At 32.2% G+C, this 22,797-nt stretch overlaps 2 protein-coding genes and 1 long non-coding RNA gene across 12 annotated transcripts in view; 1 reads left to right on the top strand and 2 right to left on the bottom strand.

Annotated features, from left to right (window-relative positions):
* Positions 1 to 14,271, bottom strand: part of tzn (hydroxyacylglutathione hydrolase tenzing norgay) — a 34,820-nt gene extending 20,549 nt beyond the window's left edge. Inside the window, exons 1-3 of the mRNA XM_076456038.1 lie at positions 14,119 to 14,271; positions 6,231 to 6,385; positions 4,299 to 4,363 (exon numbers count right to left, since the gene is read on the bottom strand). Of these exons, the coding sequence (XP_076312153.1) occupies positions 4,299 to 4,363; positions 6,231 to 6,385; positions 14,119 to 14,209 (311 nt within the window). The 5' untranslated portion in view covers positions 14,210 to 14,271. The remainder of the gene's footprint in view (positions 1 to 4,298; positions 4,364 to 6,230; positions 6,386 to 14,118) is intronic.
* Positions 751 to 1,678, bottom strand: LOC143225883 (uncharacterized). The gene is made up of 2 exons (XM_076456039.1): positions 1,331 to 1,678; positions 751 to 1,114 (listed from the first exon to the last, which is right to left on the bottom strand). The coding sequence occupies exons 1-2, from the start codon at positions 1,534 to 1,536 to the stop codon at positions 901 to 903; spliced, it is 420 nt and encodes a 139-aa protein (XP_076312154.1). The 5' UTR covers positions 1,537 to 1,678; the 3' UTR covers positions 751 to 900.
* A 4,666-nt stretch (positions 14,272 to 18,937) lies between the features above and the next one.
* Positions 18,938 to 22,797, top strand: part of LOC143225874 (uncharacterized) — a 36,234-nt gene continuing 32,374 nt past the window's right edge. For 2 of the 10 annotated variants that reach the window (XR_013014140.1, XR_013014134.1), the window contains exon 1: positions 18,959 to 19,446. This is a non-coding gene — a long non-coding RNA (uncharacterized LOC143225874). Of the gene's footprint in view, positions 19,447 to 19,468; positions 19,751 to 20,272; positions 20,429 to 22,797 lie in introns of those variants that run through there. The other 8 variants (XR_013014141.1, XR_013014133.1, XR_013014132.1 and 5 more) reach the window with 8 other exon arrangements.

The raw sequence follows: 22,797 nt of genomic DNA, 5'->3' as shown, positions 1-22,797 counted from the left end.
TTAAGTACAAAGGTCGTAGTGAGAAGAGATAATTGTGTGCTTTACTTAATGGTTTATTGTTCTATATTTTAATAAAAATAAGTTTAATAATTTATTTCTAAATAGTAACAACACTATGTAACACAAATTTTGTTCCTGGATAGTATGTTATTTTTTAATTGCTTATTATTTGCTTCAAACTTTGCTTTTGAAATTAATTTAGAAATTAACCTATTTTCTTTGTAAGAAAAGGCAAATTTGCACATTTTCATTTACATAAGGTCTGAATAAAATAACATAAATCAAGTATAGCACTGCAGTGTCCCTGCTGTCTCAAAAGTAAAGATAACAGGAAAACTTGGTAAAGCCCCCTTGGAGACCCATCAGGAATACCACCCCATTTTGAAGTCTCCGATAACCTCCCAGCCATACTCATCATACTTCAAGGCTTCTAGCAAAGCCTTAATGCTATTGTATTCCTCTTTGAGGTGCACCAAATTGGTCAGGGGATGAGACAGATACTTATTCCCATTATGGAGCAGCACAGCTTTGAGGCTTCTGGATGAACTATCAATGAAGAGGTGCCACTCGTTCAGGTTACAGGCAATTCCAATTGCACAAACTGGATACATTGTAGAAGAAGCAGAGCCCATCTTGATGAGTGAAAAAGCTTCACAAATGTCAGTGATGCTTCCTCTGACTTGCAACTTGCAAACTTTCATCTAACAAATACCACTTCTTGAGCCTAAATCTCCAAAGCTCTGCATTCAACTTTGTTAGACCAAGATCTCTGACCAAATCATTGAGGTCTCTTTGATTGGGGTAGTATGGGTTTCTCTCACCAGCTGCACATCTGAAATTGTAATCTGGATCTTCAACATCTACCTCTTCTTCTGATTTGCTGCTCTCTTCTAAGGATGGCTATTTTCTCTCTGACAGAGTGGGTACGGAGAGCTCAGGACAGTGTAGCACTGGAGCGATGGATGATGGAAGGTCCAAATATGTGATAGCAGATGCATTCTTGCCAGCCTGACATTTGGAAGGATCCACCATGCAGAAGTAGCAATTACTTGAGTGGTCAGTGGGTTCATGCCAAATTCTTGGAATAGTAAACTTTATGGCTCTCTTTTCCCCTCTGCAAAAGAGCAAAATAAAATTTTTATTATGAAGAATAAACTTATTTCATCCACAACTAATGTGTAACAAGTTCGTGCAAAATTTTTATATACATTTTTTCTATACCATTGGAAATTTAAAAAAATAAATTAAAAGATATTTAGATTTTTAAAGGTCTGAAATTTGTATAATATAAAATCTTACTATTCAAGCAAGCAAAAATTGTCCGTCTTACCTTCTAGTGTTTTTTTTGCAGTGCTTGCAGGTAAAATGAGGTATCAAGGGTTTGTCTTGATTCCTGGCAGGCATGCAGAAATATGCTTTGTAGGCTTCACACATTGTAGAAGATGCTGTCACAGAGTACTTTTTTGCTCGTCTTGATAAACTGGCCACATAATAGCAGAATGCATCTGTAAAATGCTTGCAACTTCTTGATTCCATCTCTGATAAAATCAGATAGGTCTATGTGTTCATTTAGGCAGCTAGAACTAAACTGAAGTGATGAGCCTTTGTATATATTTATAACTATGAAAAGTTCTAGAAAATTATAAAAGGTTCTTGAAAATTCTTGTAAGTTCTACAACAGTCTGTAAGTTCCAGAAAATTCTTTATCAGCTATTCAGCACTGAATCTACCTGGAATATTCTGGAAAATGGGTAAAATTGAAAATTTCATTACCCAGATCACAAAAGCAAAGTTTAAAAAGAAAAACAGGTCTCTTCCATTTACTTTAGGCACAAACAATTGGGAAATAATTCTTTCTGCCCAGGAACAAGAAAGAGTAAAAATTTTGTTACATAGTATAATCTATATACATATATATGTATAATAATTGAAATGTGACTGTATATAACAAAATACTAGTGCACTAAAACACAACCAAAACAGGGATGATTAAAGGTCAGTTTTATATTACTGGATAAGTAACATGAGTGCACGTGCACCTTGTCAATGCAAGTTATGTAATACTAGCAAGATGTGACTAAGGTCAAAATAATAAATATATATGTGAATATATAGTGTTATGAGATTTAAACCATTAGAATAAACATTTGTATTTTCATGTTATAATATGTAGTAATTGTAGCATGAAAATAGCATAATTTACATTTCCTAATTTGTGTATGTTGGGTGCAAAATTAGTCAAGTGACAGACCCTGCATAGCTAGAGTACAGAAAATAAAAGATCTTACTGAAAACAAATGTTTGAAATGTGTTTTGGAGACCCTAGAGATTACACAAATATTTTTTCATCATAACATAAAATCACTTTACACTCAGACTAGTGAAAAAAAAAAAAAAAAGACTATTTTCAAACATCTTTAGTAAAAATCCTTTAATAAAATAACCGATTTTTCTATACAAGATACTTGTAATCTTTATTAAAAGTCTCATATCTTATGAAGATACACATGCTGTATCAAAAGTTATAGTGCAAATATTTAACGTGTACAAATGTGTAGATGAAATCATATATATTATACCGAGCTCCTAGCAAAATGGTTAATCTTGTCAATCCAGCAAAAAACTCACACATCACTAATTGATCATATATTGCCCAATGTGTACAGTTTGGATCTCAGCTGTAACACATGTTGGAGTTCATAAATTCACAATAGTATTTTCGTGGATCATGATTTAACAACAAGAACAAAATATTTCATGACTGCTCATCTTATACTCACATTAACATACAAGTAAATTATGATAAAAAATAAATAAACTGGTCACTATGATTTTGTATGGTCAACCCCAAGGCCATCATCTAGTTATGTCTGACTTTTTTGTACAGAACAGGCATTCACATTTCAATCCAGTTCAGAATTAAACTCATTTCTTATCTAATCAACAATGGATAAAAGAAAAAACTTAAAATAAATCTTTGATGTAAAAAGCTCCTAATCTTATCATGTAAATATAAAATTTAAATCTCCACAAGAATACTGCTAAAACATAGCAGGTTTATTTTTTATTTACAGCAGTACCAACCTATAAGAATAACAAAACCTAAAAGATATCACACACAGACACTATACATATGGTTGTCTAAAACAACTATTATATTAAATTTTAAATACAACTGTATAACATTCTAAACATACTGGTCATAAGAAAGCCTTGTTGTATATATAGAAATGTAGATCTCTTAACATAAGGTAGATACAGTTCACAGACAAATCACTGTCAGCAGGATCTAATAAACTACCTTTAAAATAGATCTTATCTTCTTAATCAAACTAGGAATTTATGATACATAAAATATCTCATTTTCTGTTCACTGTTATTCACAAATATGCTGTGTTACTTAGATTTAATTTTTCTTTCCTTTCGTGACAAACCTACAGTTGTCTTTACATGCAGCATGTGTTATGCACTGGCAAAATTAAATAACAGAGCTGATTACTTGAATTTAGAACATGTTTATATTATCTTTTTCTTAAACATTATCTATGATACTAAGACAACAACCATAACTGGATTTATGAAACAGATGTATCTGAGCAGTGATGATACTACACAGAAGAATCTATATTTCAACTACTAAAAACTTTCTTAACCACACTGTCCATAAATTACTAATACAAATATACCATAAAAAAAACACCTCCCACATACCAATTAATAGGTTACACATAATCACTCTCAGTACACACAGATATCACTATTTGTTGCTCTTTACATATGAAAGTATAATGAACCAATTACAAGTCAGTTTTAAACAAAATATGTCACATGATATATGAATGACTAAACTGAAACAAAAATTTCACAACTATTATGGCCTTGAGCACAGAAATGTTGCTGGTGAGTAAGAGTAAAATGTGATGTACTTTACATATATTTGCTATGAAAGACTAGTCTTGCATCCCTTGTGATTATATAAAGTGTCTGAAGAGATGCAGCTGGTTTTTGGTGTGAAACATTATGATGTGTAATATTGTATGTCCTCTCAATTTACTGTTTGAAAATCATGGCAAGACTAACAATAATTTCATTAAGTTGTTTGAATTGTGGTTTTACACAAAAAATGTTTTAACTCAAAGCTACTGTTACAACATAACAAACAAAAAAGTGGAAAAGTAACTTGACCAAACAAGTTTGTATCATTTTCTCTACATTTAAAATAAAATTCTGCAAATAAAAAACTTCATAAGCACTACAATGTTTTGCCTTTTTTTGCACATCTTTCAAAAATTTCTTACCAGTGATGATGGGTTGTTAGTACAGTGGTAAGTTTCACACCTTCTTTATTCACTGCTGCTGTAACCTATAAAATAATGTTAAGGTAACGGTCAATTCTACACAAAGAATTTATGAGCCAAAAGTAATGTGATAAAATCTTTTGAAATACATCAGGTCTTGGACATAACTAGAATTATGTAATAATGGTTAAATATCTGAACAGGGCAGAATGTTTTATGTACATTTAAACAGATTGATCAAAAAAATTTAAAACAGCCAGTGGAATTAGCTTATAACATGTGGTTCTAGATTTAGCTATTAGAATTACTTCAAACCTTTAAAGTAGGACACCTGTAAGTTCTTGAAAGTTACACTGAAGAATTAGGTACCATTCCTTAAGGACACAGTTTGATGTAAATCATAATGCTTTTCCAATTACTATAACATAAACATTACAGCCATTCTATAATAGCCTTGAAATTGTATAACTCAGATCACAAAAGCATTTGTTAGTTGAGCTCTTAGACTGTCCTCTTTCAAAATCAGTATTGCCATACTTTCATGCTGTTCAAAAGGTCATTGAAATAAATTAATCAGTCTTCTGAGGATTAGTTCATTTAAAATTTGAACAGATCTGCTAAGAGGTTAGAGGAGGCCCAGAGTTATCTTAAAATATGGAGACTACCCCATCTACAAGGGACACATGCACACATGTACATACTACAGAATCTTTTTTTATGCCATTGAGAATTAGCAAATTAACATATTCAGTAATTATATTCAAATTATCACAGTACTTTTCACAATGAAAAAAAGTTTATAAAGTTCAAGGGAACAGTGCCTCCAAGATGATATCTCACCAAATAGAAACTGTTAAAACAGTTTTAGAAAATAATTTACGTTTTGGTAAACCCTATCTTATGTCATCCAAATTCTTTGCATTTTTTATTGCTATCTCTCTTCACTTTTTTATAGTTTTTATCATAGAATAAATTATATTTTGGGAGCCCTAGAAAAAAATCCCCTCAGTTGCCACACACCCCTCTTCCTAGCAGTTATGCATCTGAAAAAGAATGAGCATTTGTTTAAGCAGATGTTTCTATTTTTCGTGCCCAACCCTTATTGTGCATATCCACATTTCAAAAATGTAGTAGTAATGATATGTATGAACAAAAACTTACTAATTTGCATAAAATGTTAAGTAATCTATATTTATTATGTGTACTGCTGACAAAGAATTTTGTCCAATACCAACCAAGCATCATCAGACTTGCTACAATACGTCAGACATCGTGGTTGTGATGCTATTTGTATCATCCATCACCTCAGCAACAACTGTTTTATCGTGAACAAAGTTAAGTTGGTGAATCATAATTTTTATCAATTATATTCAAGTTGTTATACATTTTACTAACATCAAAAATGATTTTACTATCAAATTATTTATTACTATTTGCTTAAATTAGCATTACTCTTTATTCAGCAAACTCACAAACAACCTTTCTGCCACTGTAGCTTTAATGCTTGAAGTTTTAGAATCTAGGCTTAGATCACCTTAGAGGTTGATGTTCTAGACACATCAGCAACGTGCACAGTCTCAGATGTTGAATGCACTTGCCAGGTGAGTCCTTTAGTGTCATCCCTCTTTGAAACTTCATGACATTATTCCTATAATACATGTCTAGAACAGAAACATAACTGGCATGGCTAAAACCTTCAATATGTATATTCACTTTAGACTTCTGAAAATGAAGTTGCATGAGACTGGAAAGTTTCAAAAGCAGGCATGTCCATTCGCACACAAAAAAAAGAGGTTCAAGTGTTTTCATTTTATTTTAATTTGTGTACACTTAACATCATTTACACAAAGAAATTTAAATTTCTTAAAACACACATTTCATACTAATAAAAACATACACTAGGTTACTGACATGTACATCTTTTCAGGCTACCTTTTCTGGTTCCACTGGATCAACAACTGCAGCTTCTTTGGTAGCATCATCCACCAACAGATACATATAATTATCTGATAGGGCTGGGAGCAAATGTACTTTCATATCAGACTGGATAACAGTTGTAGGATTACTATGAAAATTTGTCTGGAATCCTATAAAAGAATTTTTAAAAATATCAGCTGTAAGCATTCCAGTAAAACTCAAATGTAACCTTTTTAAAGTAAAAACTAATTTCCTTTATAACAAACTGTCATATTACTTCAGGACAAAGCATTTAAACATGTGAATATATGCTGAACAGTATGAAGTAATTTTCTGTCTTTCCATAACTGAGCTGAATAACTTTTGATTACTAAAAACCAGTTTCATTAAAGTGTCCATCTTATCTCAATTGTACCATACACGAGTATATCTTTTCTGAATATTATAACATTATCAAACATACTTAAATTTTTTATTACGAGTGTGCAAATATTAAAATCTTTATAAAGTAAAAGGCAGCAAGATTATACTATTTTTGAATACACTACTTACAGAGATTACATTTACATGAACCAGGTTAAGTGTACTTCTTATGCGTATAAATACAATTTCATCACTTTTGTACCTAATTAGGTATCAGATGAAACAAGATGTGTGATAACTGTACATAAATTTAACAAAATCAGTCCTGATACTAGGACTAAAAAAAAAATTGAAACTTCTGGAGGCTAAATCATTAACATTTTCTTTACCTGAAAATGCATTTAAGATAGTTACTCATCTCTGCACAATGCAGAACTATTACCTTGCACCACTGCCATAAAGTTTTGTAAATGTCACAAGCCTTGAACAAAGAACTTACACTATGTATATTAGTGACATGTATTATGCCAGCCTATAATGTAATTATTACCAAGACTATAGTCCTCCACATTCTCTGAATGAAGTAATCCCCATAAGCATATGAACAAATGATCCTTCTTGATGAGGTAAGAGAAATACCCCAGAAGTAGGAAGGAAGAATGGGAGGTGTCACATGGAAGGGAGGCGAAATAGATTGTTCAGCTTGTCATTATTTTTCTGGAAATCAGGAAAACATGGCTGTATGATGTAACTTGAGCAATAAGACAGACCCTAGTGTACTGGAAAAATACTTGTACCTACCAAAATAAAACAAGTACAGGGAGAAAAATTATCTCACACTTGCATCATGAAGTGAACACAAAACTAATCACTGGGAATGGCTTAGTTCACAGTACTGTGGAGTCACTCGTACTAAGGTTTCAGACAACACCCAACCCTACTTCCCATCAAAGATTCATTCACTTAGTCTCTCAACAGCAAGATGACACTAACCAAATTGAGAACTCTCCTTATTAGCCTCCCTAGCCACTCGGAGCTAAGGAAATAAAAATTCCCCATTACTCCAATAGAAAGAAAGCAGAAGGGAATTTGCATGGGAAAGAACATAAGAGAGGTGCTCAAACTGATATTTTGTAATGGGTTTCCATGTACAAGGACAATGGGTACAAGACAAGTATGAAAGCAGGCATACACCTGGTGCTGTCACTTTGTTACCACTTTTTTTTCATTCTTGTAAAGTACAATCTTAAAAGTAATATATATATATATATATATATATATATATATATACAGTACCAAAAAACCCATCTCAGATGCAGTCACCATACAGGAGCAGTTAGACTTGACACTTTTTGTTACCCCCTACTCAACACACATTTTGGGAGACAAAAATATTCCCTGTGACCTACCAGTGCATCTAGAGAAGTGGTAAGTGACTTGAAAAAGTTGACAATCCTCCACTTTCATGAATGAATAAACAAACCTCATGATTTGTTGAACCCAACAAGTAAAAGTGGATAGTAAAATGTCATAAGTCAAAAAATTTTCACAGCAAAAAAAAAAAAAAAGGCTACAGGGATTGCCACTCATGGAAACAGTCTAATCATGATATTATCAAAGTGCCTAAAGAGGACACAGAAAATGACCAGCCTCAGCACAATCAAACTTGAGAGAAACAGAAGTGTGTGAGACAGGGAAGAGAAATCTAATCACCACCATAATCCAGAAGTAAATTCCACACGCAAAAAGAAAAAAAAATATATTTAATTAAAAAAATACAAGAAAAAAGTTCAAACAAAAAACACGTTAGAGCCCAGAGGGGAAAAAAAAAAGAAAAGAGGATCCAGTCCAAAAGAATGAGAAATACTCAATAAAGGTCTGTAAGAACTGGAGAAAGAAAACGAGTAGCTGGAAAAGGTTATTAACAAAACTGCTCTGTAACCAGTGTTTTTAAAAATGAATACATTTTTTTCTGAAAAGCAAGGTCAAAGCAGTGAGCTGAGAAAATAGAATGACCTGAAAAGAAGAAAACTTTAATATAAAATAACCTGGAGAGAAGAAAACTTGAAATATATATATTACCAAACTCAAGTCTTCTGGAAAATAACAAAAAAACAAAAGAGTATAAACCCAGAGATGAGTTGAGAGCCTGTTTCAAAGCATCCATAGCCAAGGGAATGGAAACAGTCTCCTATAAGTGTTGAAAAAACAGAATCTGATTGTGGTGGAAAGACAACTACAGAAAAAAAGAAAACAAAAGGAGGGAAATTAAGTGTGAAAAGACATGTAAATTCCACTGCAAAGCTCTCCTGAATAACCCAAACTTCATCTGCAAAGGGAGTACACACAGATGCACAAAGAGAAGGAACCACGTTCCCACCAGATCAGACCTTAGGGGCAGTTTCAAAAGCAACTCACATCTGTGATCCACAATAGCCAGTCATCCAAGACAGAGAATGTTGAAAACAACAATGAAAATGAGAAATGGGATTAGAGAAAAATGCAATGAATCACCAAAGGACAAAAAATTAGGAAACTGTTGACAAGCAGCTTCATATTAAGTTTCTTAAATGTAAGAAACATCTCCAAAGATCTCATCTCAAAGAAAGGGTTTTAGATGTATGTCACAGAGATAAGATTAGGGAGAATAAAAAACACAAAAAGAAAGGCATTCTTACCAATCAAATCTCAAAAACATGGAACTAAGTTAACTGGAACATTTTAAAAGAAGACTGAAGTTATTGTGGTAAACAGGTAGAGGTCAAATGTCACCAGTAAATCTGCTGAGATTACAATACAATCTTTGAGAAATGGAAGGTAAACAGTAACAAAAATGTAAAAGCAAAATGAAAATGGCCACACACAGAGAGAGAGAGAGAGAGAGAGAGAGAGAAAAGAAAGAAAGATTTCAAAGGTGAAAGAAGAGATTCATGGGGCTGAAGCTCAAGAAGAAAATGGAAAAAACCTTGATCATAAACTATACGAAAAAGTGTCACAAACTTGAAATGAATAAGGCTGCTAGGGGTCAGTGAAAAGGAGAGAAAAGGTCAAAGGAGGAGGAGACTCATCAGGCAATGTAGTCCAAAATTCATTAAAAGCAACTGTAAAAAAAGAAAGGATATCAAACACTTGAATAATCAATGCAGTATAGAAGAAAGGAAAATAAGCTGTTCTTCATCAAAAACAGAAGAACTTAACAATCAAAGGCAAGAGGCGAAGAAAGATGTTAAAAATCATCAAAAAATCACCTCAGTTGAAGAAAAGGAAACAAAAGATCAAGAAACCCATATAATATATAAAGAATGTAGTAATATTCTGTCAGAATGCCTCTTATTGCCACTGAAATGGTAAGAGAAGGCTCCTGAAATGAAACATCAGAACTCTGTGAAGTAGTAAAAATATGGGTTTGGGAATTCATTGTCAATGATTCAAGAAACCATTTTTTTTGTTGTTGTTGCTGTTGTATAGTAAATAGTTACATTTATAGTAAATATACTCGAGTACAAAGAAAAGTATGACTTATTGAAACCTATGTAAATCTGCATACCATTATGTGTGCAAAAATTTGCAAAAGTTTGCAGTAAGCCATTAAAAATGTTGCATGCAAAATGCTTGCATAATATTATATTAACAACATTTTAAGGGTTAATGAAAGTTAAAGAACAAAATCAGTGCAAAAATTTCTACAATTTCAAACACAAAGAAATAATTTTGGATGTGCCTGAAAGTCAGTAGTGTCAAAGAAAGGAGTCTGTGTTCAAATGCTAGTGCTCGTGAAGAATACTGGGCATGGATGATGTTGTGCCTCCTACTGGTAGATGGTTATAGTTTAATGATGATTACATCATGACAGGTGCAGTACTTAAAAGAGAAATGGAAAGTTGATGTGTGCAAAACTGTTCATAACAGTGGTGTGAAATAATAGCTCTTTGTTATGCAGAGATAAGTAAACATTTCTGAATGTAATTTTTTTAAAGTTCTCTTTTGCCAAGAGATCCCATACAAGTGAAAAGCCACAAATGACATTATATTGTAGTTAAGATCTATTGACAAGAGAAGTCCAAGAAATAAATGCTGGTTAAAACGATATCTGTGATTAAAACTATTTCTCAAATAAATTTGTGAAAAGTTGTAAAAATACATCTTGAGAAAAATGTCATTGTTTACTGAATTTTGCATAAAGCTATCTGAGGGCTATCTTCAACATCCATCCTTCATTTTGAAAGAATAGACTAGTTTAAAGTGAAGATCTGGCCATGATTATAAACCAAACAAGGGGGTAGAAATTACTAAAAATCTTGTTTGGTCTTATAGTGAATACAATTCAATTTCAAATTCTTATTTTACATAAAATTCTTAATACAGCAGAACCCCTCTAAGTGGCCACCCCTCAGATTCAGTCACCTCTTGAAAGTGGTCATTCAATCACAGTCCCTTTTTTTGTTTACATAATCCCTAATTATATACATTGGAACCCCTCTAATCAGGCCAGTTTGTCTCAGTCACGAAAGTGGCTGCTTTAGAGGGGTTCCACTGTACTTCAAAATGCTTCTTTCTATTCACAAAAACAGCTACATTCAAATTATATCTCAACTTAATCTGCTACAAGGGAATGAAATATCCTCACTAACACTAAAGAAAAATTTGCATTATTATGCACTGTATACCAACAAACAAAAAATATGCAAGTACTTGTGATTGATAATAAAACTAAAGTTACTTCTAGCAAAATTATATGCAATATCTAATACTAGTACAACATAATTCTTAAAGTTGACAAATAACATAAGTTGCATATGACTATTAAGTAAATAATGGAATATATATGATGACTACAAGGCACAGTTGAAGTAACAATCAGCCTTACACACAGATTTATTATTTAACCTAATTCTGTTTTTAATAAGAATATTAACTAATTCATCAACTATAAATTAAGATGTTGTGAGTGATGCATGTGACAAATCCTCGTTAATACTATACAACTAAAATAAAATAAATGTACACCTGGCACAACTACACTTTATCAAATCTCTTTGTTAGTTTTTAAACTGAAAATGAAAATATCACCTCAGCTTACTTCACTAAAATTTCCACATGTGGAAGTAGGGTTACCAACTCTTTAACCCTTTCAGCACTGAATAACAACTTTGAATGTTTGGCATGGTGCTGAATATATATGTTTGATACTTCAACTAATTACGGTATCAGTACTAAAAGCATGATATCTCGGCAATAACTCAACAAAAGTCCCTAAAATGATCAGCGATCGTACCCAATACTATATATGTTAAATTCAATACATAAGAATAACAGGAATAAAGGAAGATCACCTGCCTAGCTGAGCCTTCAAGTCGACTGCAGTCGCCAAATGCGCCAAAAGGGTTAAACACCTTGAAGTAGGACAATTTTGTAAGGAGCTTTCCTTTAACAATGTCACACAATTCAGGCCACTAAGCATCTTCTGTCTACATACTACAAAAAGACCCTTTTTCTTCAAACCAAAAATTCATACAGAATAAAGGAGTTAAAGCATACCTAAGCCTAAAATCATTTTATCAAAACTAGTGACTGTTTTGATCACCATAATATCCAGAAATTAGTAAAATTGTTATAGTTTTCAAAAAATAAAACTTTTGTGCTCATCAGTTCAGCTCTTAAAAAAAAAATCATCATATGAGATTTAATTCTCTTTCTCTTCAATGTCAAGACTTTGATGAAAGTGCACCACCTCTTGAAAACTAGTTTACCAATAGAAGACTCATTACCATCAATACTAAACAGGTCAATATACAGGGTGGCCCGTAAGTCCCTACCCATCCATATGTTATTATGTTATATTCAATTACATATGTATTATAAATTGTTTCCTCTTTTTCAGAAAAATATGGCCAATGAAAGCACATTTTACACTTGAAGAGCATATTGTGACATAATATTATGCAGCAAGAATGAGGGACAGCACACAGATACACTGGATACATAAGATATATGGATGGGTAGGGATTTACGAGCCACCCTGTACACCAGGAGAATGTCTAACTCATATCAACATAGTCTCTGTTACAAATGCAAAGTTGGAATATATAATGTTTGCATAAGATTCACATTAGGAATACAGTCATAAAAGTATTCCTGTTCAAAGGAATGCAGTCAGAAATGAGAGTCTTCCAGAAATTTCACAATCATATCAACAGACTACAAGAACAGAAGCAACAGTTTTAGACCATTCAGAGACTGACAGATTGAATATGATTGATCAAACATTAAGTAACAAAAGTCATAAGATATAGATGAAGAACATTTACTGTTGTTGCTACTCAGCATGTAGCATGTCCTAACATTATGAACACATTAAGAAACATTCTTACAGCTCACATTTTGGTTAAAGTAAAATTACCTAGAGTACAAATAATTTTATTTAAAGAAATTCATCAACACAAAAACATTTTGTTAGTTTCATTACACTTTATACAGGTACAGGTAAAACCCTAAATTTTTGTAAAGTTTTATATGAGAAAGTGCTCTAACATTTTCTTCCTTTCCAAACTTACCACCTTTGCATAGCACTTTTTGTTTAATCAACTTATGTGTTTAAAAAGAAAAAAAAAAACTGTTATAGAAAAAACTCAATGTGATTAATTTAAATTAAGAAATGATACTGTTTACAACTACAGCCATGATAACTTTTTACCACTGTCCAGAAATTATAACAGAAACCTTTACTGGTAAACTGATTATTGGTTATTAATACTTATTCTAAATTCTAAAACAAATTCCAAATTTTTTCTCCACTAAAATTCTACCATTTAAGTTTCTTGATTGCTCTGAACCTGTTAAATTCTGATTTGGGCAAATAAGTTTTAACTCCTACCAAACAAATGACTCACAATCTACAAGTTGCAGAATCAAATACTATCACCAGACATGTTTGCCCTTTCATTCTTGAGAGCAGTATAATGTTGGATTAATCCCACTATTCATTCTTAAAAAGTATCCCAAGAGCAATGAGTGATGTTAACCAGCTGCCTTCCCTCTAGTATTTTAAGTATCACTCCAAAATTAAGAACTGTTGCAGAAAGACCTGGAATAGTTTTATGTAAAATTCAATAAGAAAGAACAAACACATCATTATATTATTTGGGATATATGCATATAATACAATGATAAACGACGTGCAAGAATAACAATCATGTATTACACAGACTCACTCCCCGCATGCACTTCACGTTACCGACTCAACGAGTTTCACTGCCAGGCATATTAGTCCCAACATTTCAATTTATTTTGGTCCATTAAATATTATTATGCCAATATTATTTTGGTTAGTGGTGTTAACTTTTAAGCTAAAAATTTTACGGTTGTTGTTAACAAGTCAGCATGTTAACGGCTTTCTTTGTCATTATTAATAATAACGTTTAAGCCTAATTTAACTTTGCATAAAATAAATTCTACGCTATGTTCTAGAACACTCTACGCTAAAATCATTTTAAAAAACCAGTACATTTTTCGAAAAACATACTCTGCACGATATAACTACCTAAACCAACGTATATCCTGTTATAACAAAATTCAGAAGCAACCCTAACAAACTGCCCCACACGACTTACGCTCCGTAACACACCAGACATGTTACTTCACACAATGTTTTTATATCCGCTTTGTTAGTTTTCCACATAAAATTACTTTGGTAAAAAATTTAAACATTATTGTATATACACATTAATGCATATTTTATCAGAAAATAATGGGTAATTGTCACTAAGACATAAAACTGGCATTTTTAGGATATTATAACATACGTATTGTGATATAAATTTCCATATCCCGATGGTTCACTTAAGGGATTATAACGTGAAAAACTGTGGTTTGAAACCTGTAGTGAGTACCGTACCATTGTGTAGTTTTGCGAGTAAAAAAAAAATTGAAACTTCTAGAGGCTAAATCATTAACATTTTCTTTACCTGAAAATGCATTTAAGATAGTTACTCATCTCTGCACAATGCAGAACTATTACCTTACACCGCTGCCATAAAGTTTTGTAAATGTCACAAGCCTTGAACAAAGAACTTACACTATGTATATTAGTAACATGTATTATGCCAGCCTATAATGTAATTATTACCAAGACTATAGTCCTCCACATTCTCTGAATGAAGTAATCCCCATAAGCATATGAACAAATGATCCTTCTTGATGAGGTAAGAGAAATACCCCAGAAGTAGGAAGGAAGAATGGGAGGTGTCACATGGAAGTGACACAATTGTATACAATTGTATACCAATTTTATTAATTGGTATAAATAACTTATTTATTATAAGTTATAATAAATCTTATAACTACGTATTTGGTAGTTATACCAAATATAACTTGGTATTTATATGCAAACACAAATAAACTTTATTAATGGCTGAGTGTAAGCCACTGCTACTGTACCGGACATTGGTTCATAAGATCCAATTTTCGAACCGCGATGCTGATAAACATCTTGAACATTTTAAGTTGTGGATTGTTATAGATCTGACATTAAGTCCCGTAATCCTATTCAAAGTTAGCCGAACAAAGCTCTTATGTGGGTAAGTGCATTAAGCCGGTTCCCTTCCGTTAGTCGGTATTAAATTAGGGATTGCTATATGTAAGAAGAGTACTCAACCTAGCAGTCAGGATAAGTTAAGAGGAACTGTATATGACATTGAACACCAGTTCAAAATGTCGTATACTATAATTAAACGTACAAAAGTTGGTACATCCAGATAAACCTGAATTAACTTTATTAATAACAGGATTGATCTGCTTAAATAACAAGATATCAGTTGAAAAGTCATGATACATCTCTGGTAACAAAGTTGTAAAACATTAATTAAAGAAACTGGAATATTGTTAAATATAAGTAAACAAATCTTTACTAATTCACAAACACACGTATTTGCTTTTCCATGGGACAATTGCTTTTACTGGACCTTCTATATTCAACTATTCAAGATGAATACCTATACCAGAGTTTCTTAATTCACAAAAAAACGTGTTTATTCAGAGTAACTAACTCTACCTACGTGAATGGTCATTCTAATTCATAAATAGGTGAGGCCATGACCTCTATAGATATCACGTAAACTACCATTGAAGAACACTGCATGTCGACATCCTTGTGCAATTAGCAATACCGCAGCAATATCTTTACATCTATATCTCACTCCAACAAAACAGAATTTATCTACCAAATAAACAAAAGTACCTATAACGGCTCTCTCAACCACATACTATACGAAACCTGCTCATATGCAGAATAAATAATTTAATAATACAAAAAGATATAAAAGTATGGTATACATATATACATTTTCAACATGTTGCTTTTGTTTTGTTTTTCAGTTTGTAAACTTATTTATGCGACACATTTATAAGTCAAAGATGAAAACTATTTACATCAACACGCGTGTTGCGAATCATGTCAATATTCCTAAGTGATTATATAAAAAAAAAAATTGTATTACAAGTAAAGTACTTTGTAGCTGAAATCCATAAATCATTAAGATAAAATTAATTTTATTTAGTAAGTATTGAATGTTCACAAGACGCAGCCATACAAAAAATTGGGAAAGTCACAGGCAAAAGATAAAGTACTTAGATGATATGAAATTTCGATGCTTCCTTAGGAGAATAATTAGCCACACATAAATGTGGCACTTCCAGGATCTTCTGTTCTGTTGTTCTTTTATGTATATTGGTGAGCACAAAACTTACCCTTATCATGGCAAGAACAGTTATGAAATTTTCATTCCGTAACTAGTTTAGAATACATATTTAGTGAGTTATATTCAGGTACATCTTTCTAAATTTTCCTGTAGGTGTTATGCATGTATCGTGATCTTATTAACCAAATTTAAAACAGTCGTAAACGTGTGCTAATCCCTTTACTCTTGTAAAGGTTACGTAGATATAACGGTCAGACGCTCATATAATCTTGAAACTGCTCCAATGAGTGACATAGATACTTGTACAATTTTTTATGAGTTGTGAGTGTTCTTCCTTATAAATATTATTTGCAATAAGCCGATAATCAGTGACATATGAACCGCAGGATGCTGATACATTGCACTTCACAATTTTTGTCTTAATATGGGTAATAAATCAAAATTATGTTTGTCTTTATCCTATGCAAACATAATTAGTACACAATTTCTTTAGCCTGAGCAGTCAGTTTCAGCTCAGCTGATTAAGAAGCCAGCCAGTAAGTACGAACTCACATAAACACAAACATTATTTAATACATGTTTTGTTTTAGTTGTTTACTTGTACTTGCGTCTTTTCCTTACCTCTGCGTTCAAAATTATTTTTTTTGTTTGCATAACATTTCCAGAATCTCAATTCTTGCATATACTTTTTTAACTTATTTGTTTAGCATCAATGTTCCAAAACACCACAATTTTTACCTGACAACAAGTCAGCAACAGTAGAAAAGAATGCTCTGTCTCCAATTTAGTAAAACAATTTCATGCTCATTATCCGATTATAAGTTAGAAACAAGTTCTTTGTGCCATAAAAAGTGTAACAGCGAAATATATAACTAATACTTTAAACATTAACATCCCCTAGAGACAAGTAGGGTAAGAAGTAAAGAGGAGCTTAAGTTGGTTTGTTCGTTTGTAATCTTTCTGAATTTGTTTTTTAGATATCTATTTACATATAAATTTCCAAACTGTTTATTTTATTACCTTTGCCATAGGTACGTGAAATTCTGAAAATTTCTATGTAATAAATTAGTTCTTAGTTTCAGCAAGATGGGCTGCATAGACTGAATCGATTTTCATTAATTTTCATCTTTTAGATTGTCCTTAACTCTTATTTCTATGAAACGTCCTGTTTGACCTATGTATACACGATTAAGTAAACTCTTGACACATTAATTAGCTAAACATCACTGTTACTATACTTTTCAATTGTGTCTTTGTTGTTACATCAGAAATATATACTTATTGCCTTACAATCACTATGTGACTTGATATAGCAGCTAAGCAGACTACACGTAAACATGAACAATAAAAACACCGCATACATGGCAACCACTTACACAAATATTATAAACGATAAGAAAACACCAGAAAGAAACTAGTAAACAATTAATACAAAGTTCGATCCACCATTTAAAACACAAATAAATACACTGATAAACAAAACAAGAAACGAAGTGTGAAAACTAAAACAAGACAGATGGGATAAATTCTGCTCCCGTCTGAATAACAAAAAAGACTCAAAAGTTTTAGAAATACCTAACACGATTCATAACCACACGAAAAGCTAATAGAAATTACACACCCTTAGAAACATAAAATAAAATAGCATATACAAAACACTGAAAAAACTGTTTTTTTGTGGGGGTTTTACATTTCGCGCAAAACTACACCTTAATTTAGTAGTGTAAGACAAGAAGGAAGACAGCTAATTACCACCACCCACTGCCAACTCCTGGGCTACTATTCTACCAACAAATAACGCGGTTGACAGTAACATTATAACCCTCATACCATTAAAATGGCGATCATATTCGGTGTGAAGGAACCAGACATGAATGCACACTTTTTCAAAAAGTCAATAAGCAAGTTACACAAACCAAAATAATGTAAACACAAAAATTCCCTGCCTGCATGCAAAACATATAAACAAACAAAAACACAGCGGAAATCTTGGCCGCATATCAACTTAAGAAGAATTACCGAAATGGAAGTTAAACGAGCTATTAAATGAACTGAACATAAAGCACCAGGAGAAAACGAGATACAGATTGTCTTCTAAAAATACACTCATAGATAGTGTGAGCACCTAACAGCACTTTTTAATCTATTTGTAAGTTCTGGATACATCTCAGTTTCTTGGAAACAAGCAAGAGTCCGCAAGTTTTTTAAACAAATAAACCAAACAACTACCGCCCGGTCAGCCGGAACAGCTGTGTTGGAAAAAATAATAAGCGATAGACTTTCAAATTACCTAGACTAGAGGAAACCTCAAAATTACCATAAATCCAAAAAAGATTTAGAAAATTTAGACAAGCCAAATTGATAGAAACAATTACAGTTAGATTTTAAAAACAATTTTGATAGTTTTAATAAACAATTATAGATAGTTTTTAATAAAAATTAATGCATTGTCGCATATTTTCTCGATGTCAAAAAAGCATTCGACACTATATGGTACAATAGTTTAAAGTTCCGTATGACAGAAATGGAATTACCTCGAGGAATTATTTGCTGGCTATCAAACTTTTTTGTTAAATAGACGTATAATATTACAATATTATAAAAATATATAATCATGACGCTAGAAAAGCATGTACGTTCAAGAGGTATTGGTAGAAAAGAATAAAGCCCTATAAACCGAGCGCTTTCGAAAGATGGACCTATATTTTTCGGAGGAAAGCTGGGCTGTTAATATATATTTTAGAATCTGGGATTTAATAACACCACCTAACGCTAAACCACAAAACTTGCATTTGTTTTGGACTACGATGAAAATATCTAAAAGGATGTTGTGTGTAAAATGTTTTTAAATTAGTTTTCAAACCAGTGAAATGTGTTGATTATATATGCTGGACTGTTCTATAAGAGCAGAACTTCGTAATACCGAATATTAGTAACAACATAAACAACACCAAAATGTTAATATCAGTACGCACATGGACGTTGCCCTCATGTTCTGTGCTTTAAGGATGTTGAGGAATGCAGATACTGATACGACATGAAGGTCGGAAGAGTTCACATGAACTTGACCCTTTCAGGTCTTTAAAAACCTAAATTCGAATACAGAAACTGAGATGATCATTTATACTAGATTGCTTTACAATGGAAGACTGATCTGTAGATTTCTTTGTCCAGTGAGTTATCTATTTTCTTAGACTAGTTTTTCCAATGTAGGTCATCTTAAGCAATTTCTTTTTCTTTTTTTGTTGATGGCTAGTACAGTATGCGAGTATATTGATTTTAAATTTACGGCTTTCAATTTTTATTTAAACAACAATGTGTTAATTAACAATATTGTATAACCATCCGTAACAGTAATTTGTTTTATAGTTTTTAGTTCAGTTTCATAATCGTCAGATGACAAGAATACAGTGATAAGTCTGTGTAACAAATTTTGGAAGACGGAAAGTCTGTGACATATTGGATGTTTTGAAGCATGTATGATTTTTTCATTATGATTTGCTTTGTGAATTTAGAGAAGCTACATAACTGTGGAGTTGATGTTTGAATCCTTTCCAAAGACAAATGTATCATCAATATATCTATTCCAATATTTAATGTTTTGTTTTGTTTTAATAAGTGTTAGAAATTGCAGTTCACAGCACAATAGTCAGGTTCATTGATTGAAAACTCCATCTAAAGATAACAGAAGCTTTCATAAATTACTTTTTGTCATGTGAAGTTAAATTTAGTAAAATGAACATAAACTGCAGATGTGAAAGCCTTAGAGGTATCAGACCTAGATACCTGGGAGAGATTCATGAAAGATAATTGGTTTATTACCAAGAACACCATTCTATTATATGTTTGTTGGTGCTGATCATGCTTAATTACCTGAAATTTTTTCCAAAGTTTTAAAAGGCTGTAAGTTCATCTTGAATGATTTTCCAACAGGTTTTTATCATTTTCCTAACATACATTTCAGTAAAATTTGGTAAGGTGAAGGTGTCTTATTTATAGCAAAGCCACATCATGCTATCTGCTGTGTCCACTGAGTGGAATCGAGCCTCAGATTTTTATAAAACTGAAGACTTACTGCTCTCTCATTGAGGGACATGAAGGTGTGAAATCCTGGGAGAACCTCTACTTTATTTATACCGAATGCCTCGAATAATGGTTGTATTTTTGTTATTCAGTATTTTAGATCTGTACCCTTAACTACAGATGTGTCTCTTCATATATGTATAGTGTCTTAAAGATAAGACAAGAGCAACTATATCATGAAGGTATATTTTTATATAGAGATACCACTATAGGTGGATTCTTGTTTACTAGCAGAATGGGCACATCTCTGTGAGCCATTGAAACTTTATTTCTTCATGCAATGGTTTAATAAATCTGTATTTTATTTCTTTATTAGCATAGTTACATTTTTCAGCAAGATACAGTGTTATATCACTTTTAGTCTTAACATAGGCTAGGATAATTTTCGTAGTATATATACTTACTGAGGTTATGCCTGTCACGTAATCTGCTGCAGTTAAACCGAAAGGGATAGGTATGTTATGTTAAAATGATATTAAATATGCAAATTAACTAGTCAATAGACAATCATAACTATTACAAAACTGTGGTGTGACAGAGTATAATAAAATTACATTTTGTAGATAACGTGATGCCACAGAAACTTCATCACTTCAATGCAAAATTTTCGAATACTCAAATAAGAAATGTGTTGAGTTCAGGAATGTAGAATTTTTAAGATAGAGATATTCATTGTAAAATAAAAGAATATGATCAACTTAGGGCTTCAAGACTATTAACAAACAAAAAAAAAATTGCAAAAAGTTGTATCTCTGTCATGGTAAGAAACGGAGTAATATCTTGTAAGAGGTAAGAATCCACAAGCACTGTTGTCATATTGCAGAATACAGTACACATAAATTTGGATATGACTGCACTATTAAAACAGATACTGTTTTATATACTGAGATAACATATAATTATAAAAAGCCTTAAAAGAGAATTGGTGTGTTTTGACTGTAACAGACTTGCAAAAAATATGTTTTTAAATAGAAAGGTCATTGTTAATATGCAGAGTATTCACATATGGAAAGCTAGATGTAGTGATGTGAACTGCCATTACATGGTGTGGGTTTAAAATAATTTGTTTTAACTAATTTTATGTATTCCTGTCTTGTCTCCTTTTGTTTGATATTTTAAGTGAAATGTTCAGATCATATCTGTCTGATACATGTTCTTTGTAAAAGTATTTGTATTTCTTTGAGTGATTTATAACATGGTTTGCAAGGTCTATATATCTATGAATCTTATCTGGTTTTACTCGTGACTGCAGATTAGCTTTTCCATTATTGATAACAAACTTTTTTATGTTTGGCTGTTTGAATGTCATTGCCCAGAGATAATGTGTTCTTTAGAGTCATGGTTTAACGTGTTTTTATAATTTTCTTTATGGTATCAGTCCCCATAATACTTCTATCAAGATATTATTTGAAGATTTGTGAAATAAGGTGCTGTAGTGGGCAAAATGTGCTTTTGGCATCACGAAAAACTAACAGATGCAAGAGTTTCTTGCAGTTTGATTTCATGCTGTCATTTAGGCACTAGAAGTCACTTTGTAAAAGTAGATTATTTTATTTTAATTCAGTGACTTTAGCAGCAGTAGTCTTTATTTTACTTCCTGTTGCTGGCCACATTTGCTATTTAAGCTTCTTCATGGGACTTGGAAGTTATGTTCCTCCGTAATTCTCTGTGATACATATCTTAAAAAGCACCTCTAATGGCATTTCCTTGGCAGATGCCATGCTTAACTATTTAGGCATGATTACATTTTTCATAACATTTGATTAAGTGATTTTTATTGTATGTAAATTAGTTTATGAGGGCCTGAATAGTACTGTACAAAACTCTTAACACTTTACTCTTCTTGCTTCAACAAGATTATGATGGTGATATTCGGTTTTTGAAACACACACAGTGACCATTTTCCAGTTTCATGTGAGAAGTATGCAAGTTTTGATAAGATCAGAAAAAAATTTTTTACATGCAATTTGATTTAAATTTACATCAACAAAGCTACATCAGGGGCTTTGCTAATGTGTTAGCCAATAAATTTCAGCCCACTTGGTGAAGTAATAAATAATAATCAACTCATAAAATAACCTTTCTCAGATTTTGGCAAAATACTTACAGCATCCAATGTGATTTTAGATAGAAAGCTAACAAATGTCTAATGGAGTTTTCCCGAGACAGGTGGTGTCTTATGGGTAAAACACATTTGGTATAGTGTCTCCACTACAGCTTCATATCTTTATTTAAAAAAAAATACATATTCATAAAAGTGGTTGACTTTCCCTGGTGTCTACCAGTCCTTCTATTATTCACTGTCTGAAGTATTTCATGTCTTAGAACTTTGGGAATCCCTAAAAGCATCTCGGGTTGGTTATCATGTCTCAGTGGTTCATAATAATTGTGCAGTATGGCATGCTACATTCGTAACTAACTGTATAGAAGTGCTAGTTTCT

Source organism: Tachypleus tridentatus, chromosome 9, assembly GCF_004210375.1.
Source record: "Tachypleus tridentatus isolate NWPU-2018 chromosome 9, ASM421037v1, whole genome shotgun sequence".
NCBI lineage: Eukaryota > Metazoa > Arthropoda > Merostomata > Xiphosura > Limulidae > Tachypleus > Tachypleus tridentatus.
This window is presented reverse-complemented; position numbering and strand designations above follow the sequence as displayed.

What these genes read in the sequence shown, in the direction of transcription:
- LOC143225883 (XM_076456039.1), bottom strand. Translation starts at nt 1,536, where the DNA reads ATGGAATCAAGAAGTTGCAAGCATTTTACAGATGCATTCTGCTATTAT. An exon ending in TGCAAAAAAAACACTAGAAG is followed by an intron (nt 1,115 to 1,330) that starts GTAAGACGGACA and finishes GCTCTTTTGCAG; the next exon opens with AGGGGAAAAGAGAGCCATAA.